General features: G+C 48.5%; 1 protein-coding gene across 1 annotated transcript in view; it reads left to right on the top strand.

The window, feature by feature from the left end:
* The window catches only part of PSMD10 (proteasome 26S subunit, non-ATPase 10), a 60,210-nt gene extending 40,983 nt beyond the window's left edge, over positions 1-19,227 (top strand). The window contains exon 5 of the mRNA XM_056359570.1: positions 19,090-19,227. Within this exon, the coding sequence (XP_056215545.1) occupies positions 19,090-19,099 (10 nt within the window). The 3' untranslated portion in view covers positions 19,100-19,227. The remainder of the gene's footprint in view (positions 1-19,089) is intronic.
* Positions 19,228-19,495: the final 268 nt, after the last annotated feature.

The following is a 19,495-nucleotide window of genomic DNA, read 5'->3' as shown; positions in this document are numbered from 1 at the left end:
ATGCTGCCCTGGCTGAGCTTTCCCCCAGAGGCATGGCGACAGGCTGTGCAGTGCTGCTGGTAAAGCAGCATCTGGGGGGAAGGTTGTGCCACTGTAGGTGATTCTGTCCTTTTGTTCACTGGAGTTTGTTTGCTTGCAGGCTAATGTAGCTGCAGACATTCTCATTAAGTGGAGAAACATTTGCTCCTGTTTTTGTGTCTGGCGTACAGCTTCACCTCTGTGTTATCTTCCGTTGTGTGGTACCTCACCACAGGGTAGCCTTTACTTACACCCTGTCAGAACCAAAGAGAAATCCAGTTTTAAAATGTGTTATGGACTGCAAGAGGGCAGTAAACTCAATAATATGAAAGAAGAATTATTGTTTGCTTGCTTTTAAAAGCATGCCAGGATGTGTTTCCAACAGGAGAGAGTGTATTATTTCCTTTTACAACATAGTGCATTTGTAAAACCAGTTAGCAGTGAACATGTATTTCTGAGGGTTTCCTGCTGATGTGAAGGGAGCATGCAGAGGGCAGGGGTTGGACAGTGTGCGGGAAGGGTATCAGGTCATTTAACCATCAACAGCACTTTTCTGTCTGAAAATGGTAAACCTTTGCGAATTGTCTCTCTTTGAGAAGTCACCTTCTGCTGCGTGTTGTCAGCTGCTGTAAGCTAGGTTACTGCATCTCTTGGAAGCCAGAGAACAGCGCGCTCAGGATGCTTTTTGCCATAGGCACCATATGTCTAGCCTGAACCTTCAGTTCAGCACAGCAAACCTGGAACGACAGTGGTGGGCAGAGAAGCTGCATAGCATTTCCTTCTCTGTGATGGTTTCACTCTGTTGTAGCGCTGCCCTCAACCTAAACACATATGGCCACAAATATATGTATTGCAACCAGAGCAGTATGTATCAGTATACAATCAATGCTGTTTTATCTCATGCACGTGTAAACTCTCACTTGTTTCCTATACTAACACTGATCAATGCAAGTCTTGACACATGTTTGGAAATTTCACGCTTGTAGGTCAGTTTTCCAGAAGGATTTTCCCTGTGCCAGACAGGTTTTGCATGGGTACTTGGCTTTCTGGCCACTAGCATGAAGTAAGCCTTAAAACCCACCGGTGGTCTCAGAGGATTCTGGTTTGGGATCAGACTCCACTCTCCTCATTTCGAAGCAGGACTCCTGGCCATGTTGTCTCAGTTCCTTTTGTAGTTGGTGAAAGAAGATGAGACATCTCAGGAAGGAGGTCCACACTCTTCCTCACCTGCTGTAGGATGGAGTGATTCATCTCTACAGGTACCTGTGTTCCCCCAGTTCTCCAGGGAAACCTCACCTCTAGGAACCAGCTCTTCCCACTACAGATAGGAGTCTGGACCATGGCCCCGTAACTGGGTGCAGACTCAAGCCCCTGCTGATGCTCGAGCCATGGGTGGCTGCGTGTGCTTTGCCATCCCACTCTGTCACTGGTAGCCAGGATGAATGTAGCCCTGTGAAAGCTGTTGGCTTTGCTGTAAGCAGTTAGTAACATCTTTCCCATGACTTGGGCCACATGATTTGTAAGCCTCAGAAAGTTCTCTGAAACAGGAGCCAATTTCTCTTTTAAAACTGTTATTACATTGAAAAAAAAAATATCTTACAATGCTAGCAGTGCTGAGCAAGCTAGTATCAAAAATCTTTCATAGTTCTCACTGCCAACCAATACAGATTTATACCTTACAGTGGAAAAGACACACAGCCTCGGTTTTTGATTAAAACAGCTCAGCTTTTTACCAGTAAAAACTGAGGTCCACAGTGCCAAATAAAACAAGGCCAGGTCCTTAGCTGGTTTAAACTGCACGAGCTCCATGTAGCTTCAGTTGACCTGCACTGAATTTTACTTACTGGATTTTGGCTGTTAGATGACTTTCCTTCTCTAACCAAGCAAGACATAGAGCAGGCTTGCAAGGGACGTGTCTAAAGACAGATTGCTATTCTGCATCTGTTCAGTCCTAGATTCACAGTTTCTGCAGATGTGAGTAGGATCCTGCTCATATGCAGATTTATTGGGATTTTTTGTCATTTGGAGTCTGTGTTTATGGCTTGCTAGTGGAGCATTTGCAGTAATGGACAGGGGATTTTTATCTGTTTCTTTATTCTGGCATGCTGTAAACTAAAATCTTAACGCCCAGCAAACAAAACTGAGAGGCAGTTTGTTCTCAGTATATTTTTGTGACAAGACAGTGGGAAGTAAATGTCGTCTACAAGCACCATGTTCTTCTCTTGGTGCTCCCAGTAGTTTTAGCACTCAGTTATGTAGGTGGGGAGGAAAGTTAGAGAGGGAGACCCACTGGGGCAGCAAAAATTTGAATGAAACCCCCAGTGAAACAGTTGCTGGTGATTTTGTCATTCTTCCACATTTAGGTTCCTTTAACACTGCGCCGAATCGTGAAGAAACGCCAAGAGCATTAATCACACTGCTATATACGTTTCAGCTATCTTTTGGCAGCCTTTTGAAAGTCACAGCTAAAAATACTGAAAACACTGTAGCCTTAATGGGATTTGAGTTAAGAGAAAAAAGGATATCAGGGAAGGAAAAAGGCTGAGAACAACGAGTTGTGTTACGGCTGTACTTATTGAGGTCCCAACATAGGCAAGATAACAAAAGGGCTGTTCATCCAAGCTAAAGGCGCACCTGATCTAAGGAGGAGTCACTGATGGCACTCTGAAAAGGTGTGTAGGTTTTGAGGGAATTTTCTGCATTACTGGAATATGAATGAACAAACAAGTATGAATGAAAAAAATGTGGTGGGTTGAGCTTGGCTGGAGACCAGGTGCCCACCAAGCCGCTCTTTCACTCCTCTTCCTCAGCAGGATGCAGTGGGGTGGGGTGGGGGGAGAGAGAATATAAGGTGGAAAAAAACTCATGAGCCAAGACAGAGGCAGTCTAACAAAGCAAAAGCAAGGGCCACGTGTGGAAGCAAAGGAAAACAAAAGATTTAATTCGCTACTTCCCATCAGCAGGTGATGTTTGGCCACTTCCCAGGAAGCGGGGCTTCAGTACGTGTACTGGTGGCTCTGGAAAACAAATGTAATAATGAATGCTCCCCGCCTTCCCTGCCTCCTCCTTTCTCTTAGCTTTTACTGCTAAGCAGACATCATATGGTATGGAATATCCCTTTGATCACCTTGGGTCAACTGTCCTGGCTGTGTCCCCTCCTGAGATCTCGCCCACCCCAGCCCAGGGGTGAGGGGGGGAGGCTGGAGAGATGCCTTGATGCTGTGGAGCACTGCTCAGCAGCAGCCAAAACACTGCTGTGTTGTCAACACCTCTGTAGCTACCAATGCACAGGCTGTGAGGGCTGCCAGGGGGAAAATTAACTCCATCCCAGCCAGACCCAATACACTTTGTCACTTCAACCATGGTGCAAGGGGAGGAAATGCCCCCAGAGACAGGTCCCTGGCAGAGCAGTAAAGCCTAAGGGTTATTGCAGAAGCACTGGTGTCTTGGGGCAAGCCCAAGGCTGTTTTAAAATCTACTGAGGGCTTAAGCGGCTCCAAGTCACTCCTCCCTGCTTTCCTGTCTGGGCTGGCCACTCCAGGGCAATGTGGAATCCTTGACCTTACTCACAGAGCCAGAAACACTGGTCCAGCTCAAGGATGTCTGGTCTCCTTTCCCAGGCACAGAGGTTTATGTACTTGGGCAGTAGCATCCTTAATGCACATCATCAGGCCTGCATGTGGGCCATTAGCAAAGTGCCAGCTGATGGCAAGAGATGCTCAGTGACTTGTAAGGGCAGGCAGCGATCAGCATCTGCCAGACTCAAAACACTTCCCAGTATTTTAAGCTTAATAGCCCAAACCTTAGACTTGAATCAGCAGTTCATTTTAGGATACAGACCATAAAAGCTTAAATAGAGATCAGCAAGTATATCCAATTTTTTTCCCACCTCTGCCTACTATTTCAGTGTTTTACGTGGCTTCTGCCAGTTGTTCTCATGAAGACATTAAAAGACTGAAAGTTGAGAAAAGCATAGGAGTAGCTGGCTGCAGTAATGAAATGCATTTCTTTGCTGATTTTAAAGGCTTTTGTAAAATTGTCCCCATATGACTGTATTTACTTCCAAGTCACATTTTTCTCTATCACTGAACAGGACTGGCCAGAAATAAAACCTTAATTAAGCTGTTGTTCCTTCCTGCACCTGATGCAGAAGCAGTGATTCTTCAGCACCCAGAAATTCAGACTCATAGTGATGTTTGGACACTTTGTATGTCTGTCACTTCTGAAGTTTGCTGCATGCTGTAGGGTGGTTATTTTACACTCGTTATTAGGCATAGGCTATAATGGCCTGGGTTTAAGGTACCGAGATTAAGATGTGAAAGCACAGGCTGTAAATCCAAGCAATATTGTACCTATTGAATCATTATATCAGAATTCTTGCTGCAGTTGCAGAATCCAGTGTGCACTGATTAATTTGATGCTGAAACCCCAAGATGGATTCTGAGCATCCGAGCCAAGTTACAGTAATAACACGGTGCTCTTACTGATCTCGGAAGGCTTTAGTGTTATTGCCATTGACTGGAGCTGAGATATAGAAAAGTTAAGTAATTTCTATGGCACAACGTAAAGTTGATGGTAGGGTCAGGAGTAAGACGGGTTATTTGCCTTCAAAGCCAGTGCTCCGTTTTATAGCTCAGAGGCACCATTGAAAAGAGTCAGCGGAGGAGCTGAAGGTGATTGGCAGCGCTGTCTCCGTTCCCTCCGTTCTCAGCGTACCAGAGCTGGAGGAAATGCACAGCTGGCACTAAACTTATCTCAGCTGAGATCATCAGAGCGATTCTGGTTTGCTGCAGCTGGAAACCAGCACTTACAGCAGCAAAGCAAATACTCCAGTGCAAATATTCCCATGTCCTGAACTTTTAACGTCCTTCTTTTCAAAAAAGTACCATAATCCCATTGCAGAGGCACTTGAGGATCACCCAGGAGCAGCATGTCGTTGGGCAGACCAGCAGGTTTTGTCTCAGGGCCAGGACCTGTGAACAGGGCTGTTGTGCTGCTGGGGACAACCTGGACTGGGGGCGAGGTGTGTCACCTGGCATCCTGCATCTCCCTGGTTTTAAAGCAGGGACAGACATGGAAAAGAGTTTGTGTGTAGCAGGCAAACTCTTAGGAACTGAGTGCCTGTGGGAGAGCGTGACTAGTCTTGCTTTAGCCTTATCTGTTGTAGAAGATGAAAACTGTGGGAGTTGCATGTCTGCAGCCGGTCAGGACAGCGCGTCCTGCGAGTAGCTGCACCCTGCTCTTGGTGCCATTGTCTCACCTGGGTGCTAAATTCTCTTGTGGCTGCACTGCTTGTTCTCCTAACGTGGCACCGGCGCATTGTAGACCATCCCAACCCCAACAAGCAAGGTAAAGGCATTGCCCAGGTCTCCTGGAGCCTCCCGATTTCTCCTCCCTGCCGAAGATCTGTGTCTGTACCTTCTGCCTCCCTCCTTGGTGGCTGTGCCTTGAGCCCTGGTATCTGCCTGAGGGGCATCGCGGCTCTAGACTGCCTTGAAAAGGAATACAGCAGGGATGTCGGAATCCCAGCAAACTGGAATTGGTGGGAATGTACCTTCAAATCCTAACTCACAGCTTAATTTTTGCTGGCTCAGATTTGAACGGGGGCTTGGGGGGGGTTCGCTCGTTGTTAACTACCCCAGGTGGAGACTGGACAGCCCCAGCACCCCTCCCCGTTACCCCGCAGGCGCGGACCGGGGGCAGAGGGACAGGTTTTGTTCCAGCAGCCGGTGACCCTGCCATCCCAAGGGGAGCCGGCGGGAGCCACCGGCGGTGCCACCGCACTGCTCTGCGTGCTGCAGCTGTGGGGCTGCCATGGGGCTGCCCCACAGCTGGGGCCAGGGCGGGCAGCGCTGCTGCCTACACCTGCTCTCCTAACAGCTTACACCTGCTGTAACGCCTTACACCTCCCCTTTCTGGGGCTGGTCCTGTCCTGGCTGCGCCGAGGGTGGCACTAGTTCCCTCGACTTTACAAACCGAAATGTAACATCAGGGAAATGGAAAGGGCCCCCGGCCTGCCCCCTCATCCAAGCTGGCCCCGTCGCACCTGCCCCCAGTCCCCGCTAACCGGCCTGCCCCGCCCGCCCCGACTCCCGCGCTCGCCGCTCCTGACTCCGGACCGGGTTTTCCGTGCTGCCGCCGCCCGGGGTGGGCACGGCCCCGCCCCGCCCCGCCCTGCCGCGGCCCCGCCCCCGCGGAGCTGGCCCCGCCCCCGGGCATGGCCCCCCGCCCCGCGCCGCCGAGGGCAGGTAAGGGGCGCCGGGGCTGCGCGGGGCGCGGCGTGTGCTGGGGGCCGGGGTGCAGCCCCGTGCGGGCCCGGCACAGGCACGGGCGGCGGCGGGAGCGGGCGCCTCGGGGCTGTGCGCGGGAGCTCGGCGTGCCCCGGGGTCGGCGGCGGGACGGGGCGTACCGGTGCCCGCCGGCGGCACCGGCCGGACCTCTCCGGCTGCGCAGGGCGGGGGGAGCGGCAGCGCTCCGAGCGCGGCTGAGGTACCGCTACCTCCCGCCGCGGCGGCCGGCGGGGGGAGCCGCGGGGCTGTGCCCCCAGGGAGCGGCCGCTGTGCCCCGAGTGCCCCCGGTTGCCGGGGCTGCTGCTGGGCTGCCCCTCCGGTGGGCTCTGAGGCCGCGGCAGTGGGGGCAGCGCCAGGTGGCACGGGCCGGCCTCGCTGCCTCGACGCTCGGTGCGGGCGGGGAGCATGGCTATGGCTGCAGCGTGCCCGGCCCTCCGTGTGGGGCAGGCACCTCGCACAGCACCCCCGGCCTCGGCCCGCGGGGAGCAGGGGGTGCCCGGCCTGTGCTGCCCCAGCCGGGGGCTCGGCCTGGCCCCAGGGCCTGTGCCCCGCCGGGCTCCAGCACTGCCTCAGCGGGGGCGTCGTGCTCCAGGGCCCCTGTGTGGCATTACCGAAATAAAGGTGTTTTGTCTTGCGCTGGTGAGTTGTGTTATCAGGGCGCACTGCAGTTAGTCGTGGGAAGGTTTTGTGGCCTCTGTTTACAATGGGTTTGCGAGGTGGCTGCTGGTTTTCGGAGGAGAGGTGTCAGAGCCAAGGTGCAGCTGTGTTGTTGAGAAAATCTGACAGGAAAAACTTTTGAGAAATGGAGAAACTCCTACAAAATAAAGGGCGCTTCTGATGCTTTATAGCTTACTTTGTGTTCTTCCTTCCACACTTCATATTCTAAGCTACTTTTAGAAACCTGGAGCCTGAAGTGTCACTTCCCTGTGACTTCTGCTGTTTTGTCCATATTTCCATAGCTGCCCCCCCGTTTTATTTACTTCCTTATTTATGCTTCATTGTTGTAAATAGTTGATGTGGCAACAAGAGTGGCATTTATTAATTTCTGCTCCCTTTGCAGCCAGCTCTCAGGTGTGATTGATGCTGTTACATAAGCGATGGTAACCTGTGGCCACTGGTACTTGGTTTGTTATGTCTTTCTTGGGTTTCTTTGGCAGCGAATAATTTTTAAATGAAGTATTTTGCAATGGAGGTTGTCCTCCCCAGCAATGTTACGGACCCTTCTGTGCCCCCTGCATCTCTGCCTCCAGGACAGACCTCAGGGTATGGCCAGGACAGTGGAGATCTACAGCCCTGCCGCTGTGAAACTTCTGTGAGGGTGTCAGCAGGCAAGGATCAGTTGTTATGAGAGCTGAACCCATCTCTCTCGCCCTCCTCTCCTCTCTCTCCCTTCCTGTTCCACCTTTGGCAGAGTATCTGAGAAGCTCCACATGGGGACCCAAGTTTCTGCTCTCCTGCACGGTTCTGTAATTGAAGCGCAAACTTGGGGGTTTTCCTTCTGAACTCATAAATCGTGTCCCTTCTAATGGGCCTCCATCACTGGGAAAAAGGCAGCCCTTGCCACAGGATGGCACAAAGTGGACAAAGCATTCATTGTATAGCAGGCTCACTTAGACTGCATGTAAATCAATATTGTTATCTACGCTTCAGAGATGTAGGGAGGAAGAAAGAACAATCCTAAATATTTGCAACAAAGATGAAAGGAGTAGGCACCTGTGCTTGAGGTATCAACAGGCAGCAAAGCCTGAGACAACTAAGTGCCTATTTAGTGACTCTTGAATCAAATACAGTTACTTTTTTGCAAGTTAAACCTAATGGTGTAGTTCATCTTGGAGGGAACAGCACAGGCGGATTGGGACAGCAGTTCAGAGGAGCTCAGCCATGGAGGATGTTGGGTGCTGCCCGCAACTGTTTTGAATAAGCTCGCATTGCTTCAGCAGGTTCAGCCCAAGCTGTTGCCTTCTTGCAGCCGTACAGGTCGCTGGGCTGAACGTAGCGCTGCAAAGCACAGCAGTCAGTGACGTGCAGCGCTGCCCGGCAGACAGCTTGCCCTCTGCAGTATATGTCTGTTTTACACAACAGTATCGTCATATAGTCATGTCTGGGCAGAATTATAGTTGTCACTGTTTATATAAAAGCTCCAAATCTTAATCAGTTTGAGCACCTAGAAATAAAACTACATTGTTCGGCAGTACGGGTGATTGTCTTATCCAAAAACTCTGTCTTCCCTCCCTCCCTGCAAGATTTGCTAAGTATTCATGGAGCTGCACAGATGGAAGAAACACCTTGTCTGTGCAAGAAAATGATACCAGATGATCATCTGAAACTGATTTTATTTTTAGGCATTTAATTAAATTGGTGCAGTCTGTGTTTGGATTTTGCACTTGAGTTTACCTAAACTATATCTTGAGCTAAACTAAATGACAGTCTGTCCATGTGCAGATTTGTGCCAGTTAAGCACATCTGTTTTTTATAGCCATGCCTGTAGTTAATTAACCTACTGTAACTTTGTCCTATAGAGAAAACCTAACATGAGAACTGTGCCTTTGTGGTGAAATTAGTATGGCATCTGATTTATTTAGTCAAGTAATTAATTTCCTTGTGAATCTGGATTCCCGATCTCTGGTAGTATTAGCCTCCTCACATCTGTGGGTGTTGTACATCACCCTTAGCTGGGAAGACTTAAATGCAAGATCTTTCACTGAACTCTGAGCACTGCCGGGGACAGATAGTGGAAGCAGGTGCTTTTTTTTTTTCTTATTGTAGGTAACAAGTGCTGCCAGAGATACCTCCTGTCCTACTCAAGTCATCTAGCTCCTACAGCACATACATGGTTCCAGTAAGCGAATTAATGACTGAGCCTGTGTTTGCATTGGAGAGTTGCATTACTCTTGGAAGGAAAGTGGCCTGGTTTATTAAAAAATATTTCCATGTATGAATTTGTTTTCTCATGGAACAAGATCTGTGACAGAAGGTGAAGTCACAGCTTCAGTAATGGGATTACTGTCCCTGGAGTTTACTTGTACTGTATCTTGGAGTGACAAAACAGTTTTATTTAAAATTGTAGCATAATGCATTTCTGTACTCAAACCAGGCGCAGCACAGACCAATCCAGGCCTCAGCACATGTTTGGAAATTAGAAGAGAAGGTAGGGATCCCAAATCAGGTATGGACTTGAGCTTCATTGTTCTCCCCGTTCATAATGTCAGGGCTGACCCCAGACTGTGGATGTAGCCCCTCTGTGTTTTGGCGTCACAAGCTAGAAACTGCAGATCAGGATACGTCTTAGAATGTTGTTTCCAAGACTTTCCTTTTCCCAGATGCTGGAGGGAATTATACCTTCCAAATATACCTCATTTTAAGCAATTACGAGATGCACCCTGCTGTTTTGCAGTTACCTTCATTCCATTTTTGAGCTATTTCAGAATCATCCAGGTGGGGCTGAGGCTTAAAAATAATAGTTGACCAGAAGGAAGGATCCCTCAGTATGCAAAAGATTCCTTGGTTTGTTTCCTCAACAAACAGCACTGGTTTCCCGTGGGTTTTAGCGCCGTACTCTGCCTTGTGCCATCAAGCTCAGCAGGCAGAGGAGTACAAAGGAATTGGGCCCCCTGTATTTTGGACTTCTGAGCTCCCACTGTGTTACAAAACCAGCGGTTGTTGGGGTTTTTTTTCCAACAAAATGGCCTCTGATTCTGAGGGCTCCTAGCCAGCTCCAGATGGCTCAGCAGGTGTTGCAAGTTCAGTATTACTGGGGCATAACAAGCAGGGTCAGGAAAGCAATTTATGACATGTCACCACTGGAGGCAAACATGGAGAAATTATGGTTGGAAGGAAGCAAGGTTGAGGTCAGTAAAGATTTTTTCAGGGTCAAAAATAAAAGCTAGAAATTCTCATAGGTGGTTGCTTTTTTCTTCACCTTCCAGTCCTGCAGTTTCTTTGGTTGAACTCAGCAAAACTTACCTTCTGTCTCCCTTTTTCATATTGAAGATATCTGGGTTCTGAGGATTGAATGAGTTACAAATGGGGACAGGGAGATGATTATTCTAAATATATAACCTTCACCTGCAGTGGTCTAGCTTTAAGCTGCTGATTTATCTCACTTTTAGCTACCATACATTTGTTAGTTGTTACCTTTTCGAGTATAACAGCTGAGAAGATGCTTTTAGGAGTAACCTTCATACCATGTGACATCTAAAAACACTGCTAGCAGCGCAGCTGGGCTCTTTAAAGCTGATACATCTCTTTTCTCCGTTGGCTGAGAGGGAAGCCTAGACACCAGGATATTTTTGGGGTGGAAATGTCAGTGCAGCAGAAATGCAGCACAACTTGCATGAGGAGCTCTAAACTGGCTCACAGCTAAGCTGGGGGGGGGGGGGCGGGAATGAAGATTTGTTACAAACTAATAAATGGGGAATTGCAGATTCTTTTAAAACTCCATTATCTTAAGGGTGGAAGTGCAGATTTAGCACAAACCTCAGCACAGGCCTCTGCCCCCCACCCCAAAACCAAATGCATTTAGTGGTGGTGTGGGAGCGCTTCCCTCGCGCTGCTGCCAAACCCCCTGCCTGTGCTGGGCTGGCCGGAGGCAGAGTGGGGCTGGCAGGGTGACGGCATAGCCAGGCCTCTGAAATACTGGCATTCTCTTGCAGCTGGGACACGGCCATCCTTGTTCAGTGGGATATTAGAAGATTTCTCCGTGTCCCAGGCAGCTGTGCTTGTTTATTTGTGTTCTGGCAATCTGCAGAATTACAATGAACTACATCCTGCAAGATCTGCAAATAGTTCCCCACCTATGAAATAAACAGAAGTCTCAAATATTTAAGCTAAAGCATTAGATTATCAGTTTATTACCAGTAAAAGGCCTTATCGACCTTGAGGAGTCTGAGTCACACTTCTCCTCTGATGGGCTTTATTTTTTTTTTTGCAGTGCTGGCTCTAGAAAATAATGGTTAGGACTGAGAAGCTCAGTCTTTTGTTTACCCTAGGTGGTAACTGTAGGATGGCTTATTTAATTAAAAATGGATAAAAGGAAGTAAATTGTATGTAATGCAAATTCCACCCATGCAGTTCCTTGCTAGAAGGAGATGCGTAGAGTTCAGTGTAGATAATTACTCGTGTGACGGTTGCATTGTATTAGGTAGAAATGGAAACTGAAGCCTTAACAAAACCTTCTGTAAAACTGTGGGTCTCATACCTTCTTCGGAAGCAGTGATATTTCTGAGACTGAGTGCAAATAAGCAGAGTTCACCAGCTTCTAATGTGGCCAGTGGAGCATTTCTTCAATTGTGCATTCCCCACATGCACTGAATAGGGGAGTTTACTTGGTTTTTTGGCTTAGCATTGTATTGTTGTTCTAAAATACCTGCTGCCAGCTGCTCTCAAGGGGCTGGGCTAGAGACCTTCCTGCTCTGATAAACTCCAGCAACTCTTATGCTTGTAAGAACATCTCAGGGCTATTCTTGATCAATGGATGTCCTTCACTAAAGCTGCCCAGGGGGAGGAGGAGGAAAAAGATTTTAATAAAACAGCTGAGATTGTGGGGACGTTATTGGAAAGTGTAATGTGAGACAATGACTGAAATGGAGAGAAACCACCCAAGGCTGTGCTGACAGTGAGCTGAGCAGTGGTTTTTGTTCTGGCATGCACATGGGAGTGAAGAGCCATGGCTAGGGTCAGAGCTGGTGTCTTCCAGCCTGCTTCTTGGGGCCTGCTGAAGCTGCCCTCAGCACCAGCTGCTCTTCATCGTGTCTGAGGAGGGAATGGCACATTGTGTCACGTACAGCCCCCACCAAATAGAAAAAAATCTGTATAACATCTGGGATTAATTGAGTTTGAGTAATGTTGACATTTGGAGGTAGGTGAGACCAAACCAGCCTGGCACTGCCAGAATTTGGCCTTGACATTCCCTGTGTGATGGTAACAGATGCATTTGTACATGGACTGCTCTGGGAGACCGCAACTACCTGCTTCGTTTGAAATTACTCTTTATCTTATCAGCTGTCTCTCATCCGAAGGCCATTTCTGCATGACTTGGGAGTTTTTTGGGTAGGAACAGTAGACCTCTTTACTGGGACAAGTCAGACAAAATGTCATTGCAGACAGTGCAGCCACAGCATTTTTAGTGGAATAGCTTTTCAGAAACCAATTACATTAAATATATTCTCTGTTCTCATAGCTCGCAGCTGCTCTTGGTCTGTGAAGGACTAGACAGTTCATAGCCACAAGTGGCATATTGCAAATTATGAGGAAATGGTGCAATACCGTTCCCATCCGTATTATTGCACCTTGAGGGCTTGTCTGTGTCTAAAAGGGAGCACTTAAACCAGTCAGGCTGCCACAGGTCTAAGTGAGACTCACACATCTGGCTCCCTTCTGCTGCTGCAGCCCCACGGGCTCGCCGCTTCCCAGCCCAGGACTGCCATTGCTGGCGGCGGCCGTGGCTGGTGCAGGCTGCAGCCAGCTGCAGGCTCCTGTGCTGGGTAGCACTGGGAGGCACTGGGGCTGCTCCACTCCCCTTCTGGCTGCAGCCGCAGCACCAGACTCAGGGCAGAGAGGCACAGTCCAGCCCCCAGGCACAGGAAGTTTTATGCTGGTTTTCAGAAAGACCATCCTATAGTTTGCTTTTTATGTCTTCTCTGCTGGTGAAGGTCATCAATCAAATGTCATAGTACTAGCCTGTGAGCATTATAACGGCTGTCAGTGTTTTGCCTGTAAAAATAGTGATGGCAATACCTCTGCATAGGTCATGGTACTGACAGCAGAAGAGATCAGTTGGGAGGATGAGTGGGGCTGGATCCTCCAGCATGAGACACAGCACAAAGCTGACCGTGGACTCTGTACAGATATGGCAGTTTTGGCGCTGAGTCTTTCTGGTATTGTTAGCTACAGCGTGTATTGAGGACTGCAGTGTGACTGTGGGTGCCAGGACCACATCCATCATTCTTAATACAATGTTACTCTTGGTTTTGACCTGCCCTACAAGAGCTGTCTCAACTATGAAGGGTATTGGGAAGTGTCCACACATTGTAAAGCAAAAGGAGGTTATTTCCTTACATTGTGATGGAATATGTGATAAAGAGGTATGGACAGAGGCAAGCAGCCTCTCCAGCTTGCTGCTATTTTCATCTGGCTATGAATAGTCTTGTGAGGTCAGTATTATCTATTCTGGGTTCTGTTATGTTTTGGGTGGGAATGTTCTTACATCTTTATTACATGGACCTGTGTGCAGCTCCAGGTCTCAAAGGGTGAGGTGGGTTTGGATGGTTCTGTGGTGACCTAGGTGATGAAATTGGGGTGTTAAATACTGTCACCATTTTTGGGTCCTGACTACCAAATTGGCAGGTTACAGTTCCTAAATTCATCCTCTTCCTTTGCACGCAATGCAGCTTCTGCTCAATGAAATCTGCTTGGCCCGTGGTGTATATTATTAATTTGTGCACATCCCAGTGCTGAGGAAGATGTGCAGCATTGGGAAGGAACGGTGTGCACTGAGAAATCAGAACTGAGACTGGAGTGTCCTGCTGATGGTCTATAGGTAATTTGTGTCTGTGGGCAGGTGACAGCAAGAGCACTGAGCTGGTGCTGCACATCTGAGCAGTTTGCGCTCAGGTTAGTTACGAAGAGCATTAAGATAGTTCTGTTTTGAGCTGGAGCTCAGTTAAACCTCCCAGAACTAAAATGAAAATGCAGATTAAAGGCGGTGACAGCACCTTCAGCCATCTGCCTTTCCAAAAGGGGCTATGTTTCATGCCTACTAGGCTAAGCAAGCATTTAAATGTCACCTGATAAAACTATTTGAAAGAGAGTTACTTAAAAAAACCAAGCTACTCCTTGAACAGCACCCTTCTGCACTGTAATAAAAAGGAAAACCTTGAAGAGAGAGGCTATATTAATTCAGACGAGAGGTCTGTAACGTACCTTATTTCATAAATAGCTCTTACAGCTGCAGAAACTCTACATGGGATTAGTCTATTTATTTTGGAAAGTGCTCGAGAACTACGCCTTCTCGAGCTTTTCCTTGAGGGCACAGCTGCATGCCCGTGACCTCTGCGGCCAGCAGGCTCTGAGAGGAGGCAGGACCAACAGCACAGGTAATTCGGTTGGGTTTGGTCACATGTGTGAGGACGCACAGCAAAGCGCCAAGGAACAAGGAAATGAGCATGGTCCAGGCTGCAGGCGGTCGCTCGCTGTGCCTCAGTGCGGGGATGCTCCCTGCAAGAGGATGATGCGCTCTGCTGAAGAAAGGTTGGTGTTTGTTTACCCCTTCACTTTTAGGGGTTGGGTATTGGGTTGGTGCTAGGGGAATGCATGTCACACCGCCACTTGATGCTTTGCTGAAGGGAGAAAGGGGCGGTTTGGGACAGGTCACAGATTTCTATGTCTCAGCTGGCATAAACGGGAGTCTCCCCGCATCTGTGCTTAGCACCTGGCCTTTCCTGGGCTGTCAGCTCCAAAGCGTGTGGGACTGCTGTTCTTCCCGAGTCACAGTGCTCTTTGCACTCTTTGCACATTCCAAGCAGCTGACAAAGGGAAGATTTATTCCTTTTATTAGTATCCTTCTTAGCTTTTCTGCTGGCAGAGCTGTCAGCGGTGCCCCATGCGAAGGCTGGCATTGTCTGGATTCCTCCTGGCTGCAGAGCTGCAGGCGGGCATGGCTTACACCACCTCTCTGGGCACTGTAAAACCAGTCTCGCAGGTGAAGATACCAGGGGCTGCAGCTGTTGGAAAAAGCCTTTTTGCACCTAAACACTGCTAAACAGTTCTGTAGTAGGTTAGATGGGGGGCAGAGGAGGGTGTGAGGAATGATCAAAACTCCCTGAGTAATGCCCGGAATGAGCAAACACCAAACTTCCTTTCTCTGGAAGAGAAATCCTGGCTGTGACACAGGTCTGTGAAGTGAGCAGCATGGAGCAGGTGAATGCAGAATAATCCTTACTGGGTTTTCTAATAAAATGCTTGGGGATATCGAATGAAGCAAGGAAGCGGTGGGTCAAAACAAAACATCGGCAGATACTTGTGCACTTCAAGCGGTGTGAGCCTGTGGGGCTGCAGGGCTTTGAGGATATTGCAAATGCTTAAAATTCATGTGAGTTCGGAAAGTAATTAGAAAATTCTGTGAAATGCAGAGATGTTGCTCCTGTTTCGGAGAGTCCCTGCCCTGTACCTTGCGGGAGCTGGCGCGCAGGATGGCTCGCTGTACCCTCCCTAGCCATATGCCGTTAGCCCTTGGTGAAGATAAACTGGTGCATTACAGGGACCTTCAGCCTAGCCGTAGCCTTTCCTGTAGTTCTAAACTGGACACTGAAAATCTGTTGGGAGATAAGATGTATACATCCCGGTATGATGTTTTAACGGAACAGGCCTTGTTTCTCCACCCATGTTTCTCGGGCTCCGGGTTTGACAAGCTGCTCAGCGGCATGACGTGCCATCGCGGATCTGCTCTGGTGACTGGAGCATTGGCTGCTGCTTGGGGAGGCAGCTGCAAGAAATCGAAAGCTATCACAGTAGAAGATGCAGCCAGTTATGCCACATGATAGGTCATGCTTCTGCCTGTCTCCACACCCCCTCCACACCCAGCGTTTGTCAACACGGGTGGGTGTGCGAGTCAATCTCATGTTCTCTTCCCCAGAAAAGCAGTTAGAGGGAAGAAAGTCCTTTGGGCATCCAGCGTGCTCCTCCTCTCAGATTTACAGTCTTCCCTGTAGCCATGATAATCCATATTGCCCATCTGCTTTGTCGTGCCCAGTGGCAGGACGCAGCAGGGCTGCTCCCCCTGCACTGGGGCATGGTGGTGGTGCAGCGCCTGAGAGCAGCCTGAGTTTGCTCTGCACAGTGTGCATCAGTCTTTAAGCAGACACTGCTAATCCGGACACAATTCGCTCTTTCATGACTCTCCGTTTTGCTCTTGTTGCCAGAGAGCAGTCCTGACCTAGGAGGGGTCTCCCACCAGCAGGAAGGAAGGAGAGTGCAATTTTCATTTTGCTTGTCATGGTTTGTCCAAAACCAGTTTACATCAGCAGGCTAACAAAGGTGCTTGCACTTAAGAGGCCCCAGTCTAGGGTAAAGCATGCCCCAGTGCTGCCCGATGACTCCCATCACTGCCGTACAAATTTGCAAGGCTTTTGTGTTTCCCTTCCCCGCTGTTTGCAGAGGTGGCGAGGCGAGGGCTGGGCAGGACGCACAGAAAGTGGCCCCATCCATGTGAGACCCACGGGGTCTTGGCTTTCTTATAGCTCTGTTGATTTAGGTGTTCGTACTGCATCATCCCTGTGGTCTCCAAACTGTTTATTAACAAGGCTTTGAGGCAGGAGAGGATTATGTGCAATCTAACAAAGCAATTCAAAGCTGTGTGGTGCTGCTTAAGCAGCGTGTGAAGTCTGGGATTAAGCGATCTGGGGGAGCAGGCGATGGCTAGCCACAGTGCGGTGTGCCTGCCTGATAACGTACCGTACATGTCAGTTGATTTTTGCCTTTCATCTATTGTGCTTGCAGACCCAAGTAAACGAACAACACGCTCTCCCTTGTCACGGTGTACCGGAGTGGTTAGCGGTGGGGTTCTCCTGTATCTGCAGGGTCCAAGGCAGGGCAGCACAGTGCACCCATCCGAGGCTGCAAAAGCTCAGGTCTCCACGGGGCCAGCCCCGTGGCCCTGCCACATATGGAGGTCATTTCCCAGCCTCGTTTATTCTTGCTGGCCTTGGTCGACAGCTTTGCAGCTCCTGAGATGGCCAGCAAGACTTCCAGGTGGAGCGGTCTTCTGGACCGGCTCACTTTCCCACAGTGAGTGCATGAAGTGGTTTGATTTTTAACTATTTAAAATTAAAGGAGTTGGATGTTCGGTTTCCCTTAACCTTTTCTTTCTAATGTAACCACTCCAGTAAGATAAAACATTCTCGGGGTGGGGGGTGGGGGGGGAAGGCTGTTTACAAAGAGGTGACCTTTATTCTTTTTCTAATTGACTAACCATACTGATGAATAAGTCTTTGCTGAAAATGTTTTCTGAAGTACTTTCAGCCCACATGTCATGGGTTTGTTAAAAATAAATAGAAGTTCTAGAGAAGCAAATATTGTGAAAACTGTGTCCCTAGATACTTCTTTAAAAATAAAATCTGTCCCAGAAAATTCTGTAAATGTCTTTGTAGAAGTAGAATTGTGCCTGAGAGCCAGAGATGGTTAGAACAGGGTGTGGAAGAGCCATGCCAAGCTGGATGAAATGTAGGTTTAAACAATGGAGATTCATCAGGGCTTTTTATTACTGTTTCTGGTTTAGCTGTTTAGAGTGGTATTGACAGTTTCTCAGATGATAAAGACTATAATTGTAGTGTGACAAGCACAGCCTTGCTTGCCTCAAAGAAATATGAAATGTTTCCTCCAAAATTTTTCTTCAATAATTAGAGAGTTTTTATGACAATGCCCATTCCTTTTACAAGCCTTTTTATGTGGTGTCCTTTGGTATTTCTTTGTAAGCATTAAGGGCAGATGTCTATTCTTTCTTCTGACATGTTGTTGCACCATTTTGAAAAAGGCAAACGTTTGGGAATGTATCATGCATAAAATAACAGAAATCAGTGAAATCATGTAAAATGAGCAAAGTTCAACTGAAATACTTGTGCTTGACTTTGGATATGCTCGTTGATGGAGGAGGTGCACCATGTGGACACAGTCCAAAGAAATGACAAAAATGATGAAAACCCCAGCTCTGAGGAATCTGATGGAGTTGGGGTTGGTGGAGGCTGAAGTGTAAAACCCTGTGAGGATGGCTGCAAAGGGAGCACCTCCGTGGTGGCTGGGACAGGCCGGCATCGATCAGGGAGATCTGGGCTAGGCAATAGGAACAAGTTGCTTGCTACCAGTCAGCTAAGCACAGAAATAGGTTGCCTGGGAGGGCTGTGGTAGCTGTCCTTAAAGGGACAGGTTAGACAGAGTAGGCACGATACAGGCCGTGAGGTTAAGGAAGGCCTTCAGATCACATTTGCCCTGAAAGCTGGGATTTATTAATTTTTAATGACCTGACTCCCAAGGCTGTGGTTCTGGGAGAAAATGCCAAGTATGATGAAACCCATGGTCACCTGTCAGGCTTGGAAACAATGGAAAAATCCCATCTGGTGAGCTAGAAACTGCCTTCATGGACATGAGCAGAACTTCTGCTCCCTCAGACATGTGCCTGACTGCCCTCACGTTGACCAGGATGGAGAAGAAGGAATAAAGTAGCAAAGCAACACGTGGTTTACTCTTCTTCCATACCCTGCAGCCTCTGGCTTTTTTCATTGTCTTCTGGAACACTAAGTGATCTGCACCTGTATTGTTTGAATAGCAAATACCAGTGCAGCATAAAGCAAAGTGCACCCATACTAGAAAATGAGCAGCCTCTGGCATTCTATAGCATAACGTGCAGCAATAACACTTGCAGGTGGTTGTTCTGTCACTTTCCAATTGCTTTATGAAGGTTGGCTGCTTATTCTCCATCTCATTTAGGGCAGAAAGAAGTGAGGAAAAGAAGAATGGAGGTAAAGAGCAAGCAAGCGATTTGGTGATTTATATGCATACTTTGCTTGTAGCATGCTGAGTCAACTGTTTACCTGTTAGTAGGAAAGCGGCTAAAATAAAATACTGTCTCGGTTAGGTTAATACCACATGAGGAGCTGTAGGACGGGGAGGAAAGTAGGGCAGCTTGTTTTGGAACTTGTGCTGAAGAACAAATAAAAACCCCCAATGTACACATTCGGTTACCATATGTCGCGCTTATCATAAAAGGCATCTTGGTGTTATTTCTTTGCAGGGATGCTTGAACTCCACGGAGGCAGACTTCCCTGTTGAAGAAAGCGCATGCCAGAGGTGCTGGGGTTGCTGGTGGTGAGAAGAGCTTTCGTGCCTGTTGAGGCAGCTAAGGCGGACGGCGAGCTTGCTCCTTCCCGTGCTTGCCTGTTTGATTGACATTGGCTTCTAAATTGCTGCGGCTGTGCCTGAAGAAAAGCAAAGGAGCATAATTTTGCTGAGAGAATTTTTCTGGCAGGGGAAGGCGTGCAGTGCAGAGAAACGTGCCAGCGAAGAGCCTGGAAGTGCAAGTCCAGGTGCTAGCGCAACTTCCACCCAAGCCATGCTGTTGTGAAGTCCTTTTTCTCCAGTCGCGTCTTGCTCAGCGCACCAGAGCGAGCTGCACAGGGGCTGCCCATGGCATTGCCGCA

Source organism: Falco biarmicus, chromosome 14 (genome assembly GCF_023638135.1).
Source record: "Falco biarmicus isolate bFalBia1 chromosome 14, bFalBia1.pri, whole genome shotgun sequence".
Classification (NCBI taxonomy): Eukaryota; Metazoa; Chordata; class Aves; order Falconiformes; family Falconidae; genus Falco; species Falco biarmicus.
The sequence above is the reverse complement of the archived record's forward strand: the minus strand, read 5'-3'. Positions and strand labels throughout refer to the sequence as shown.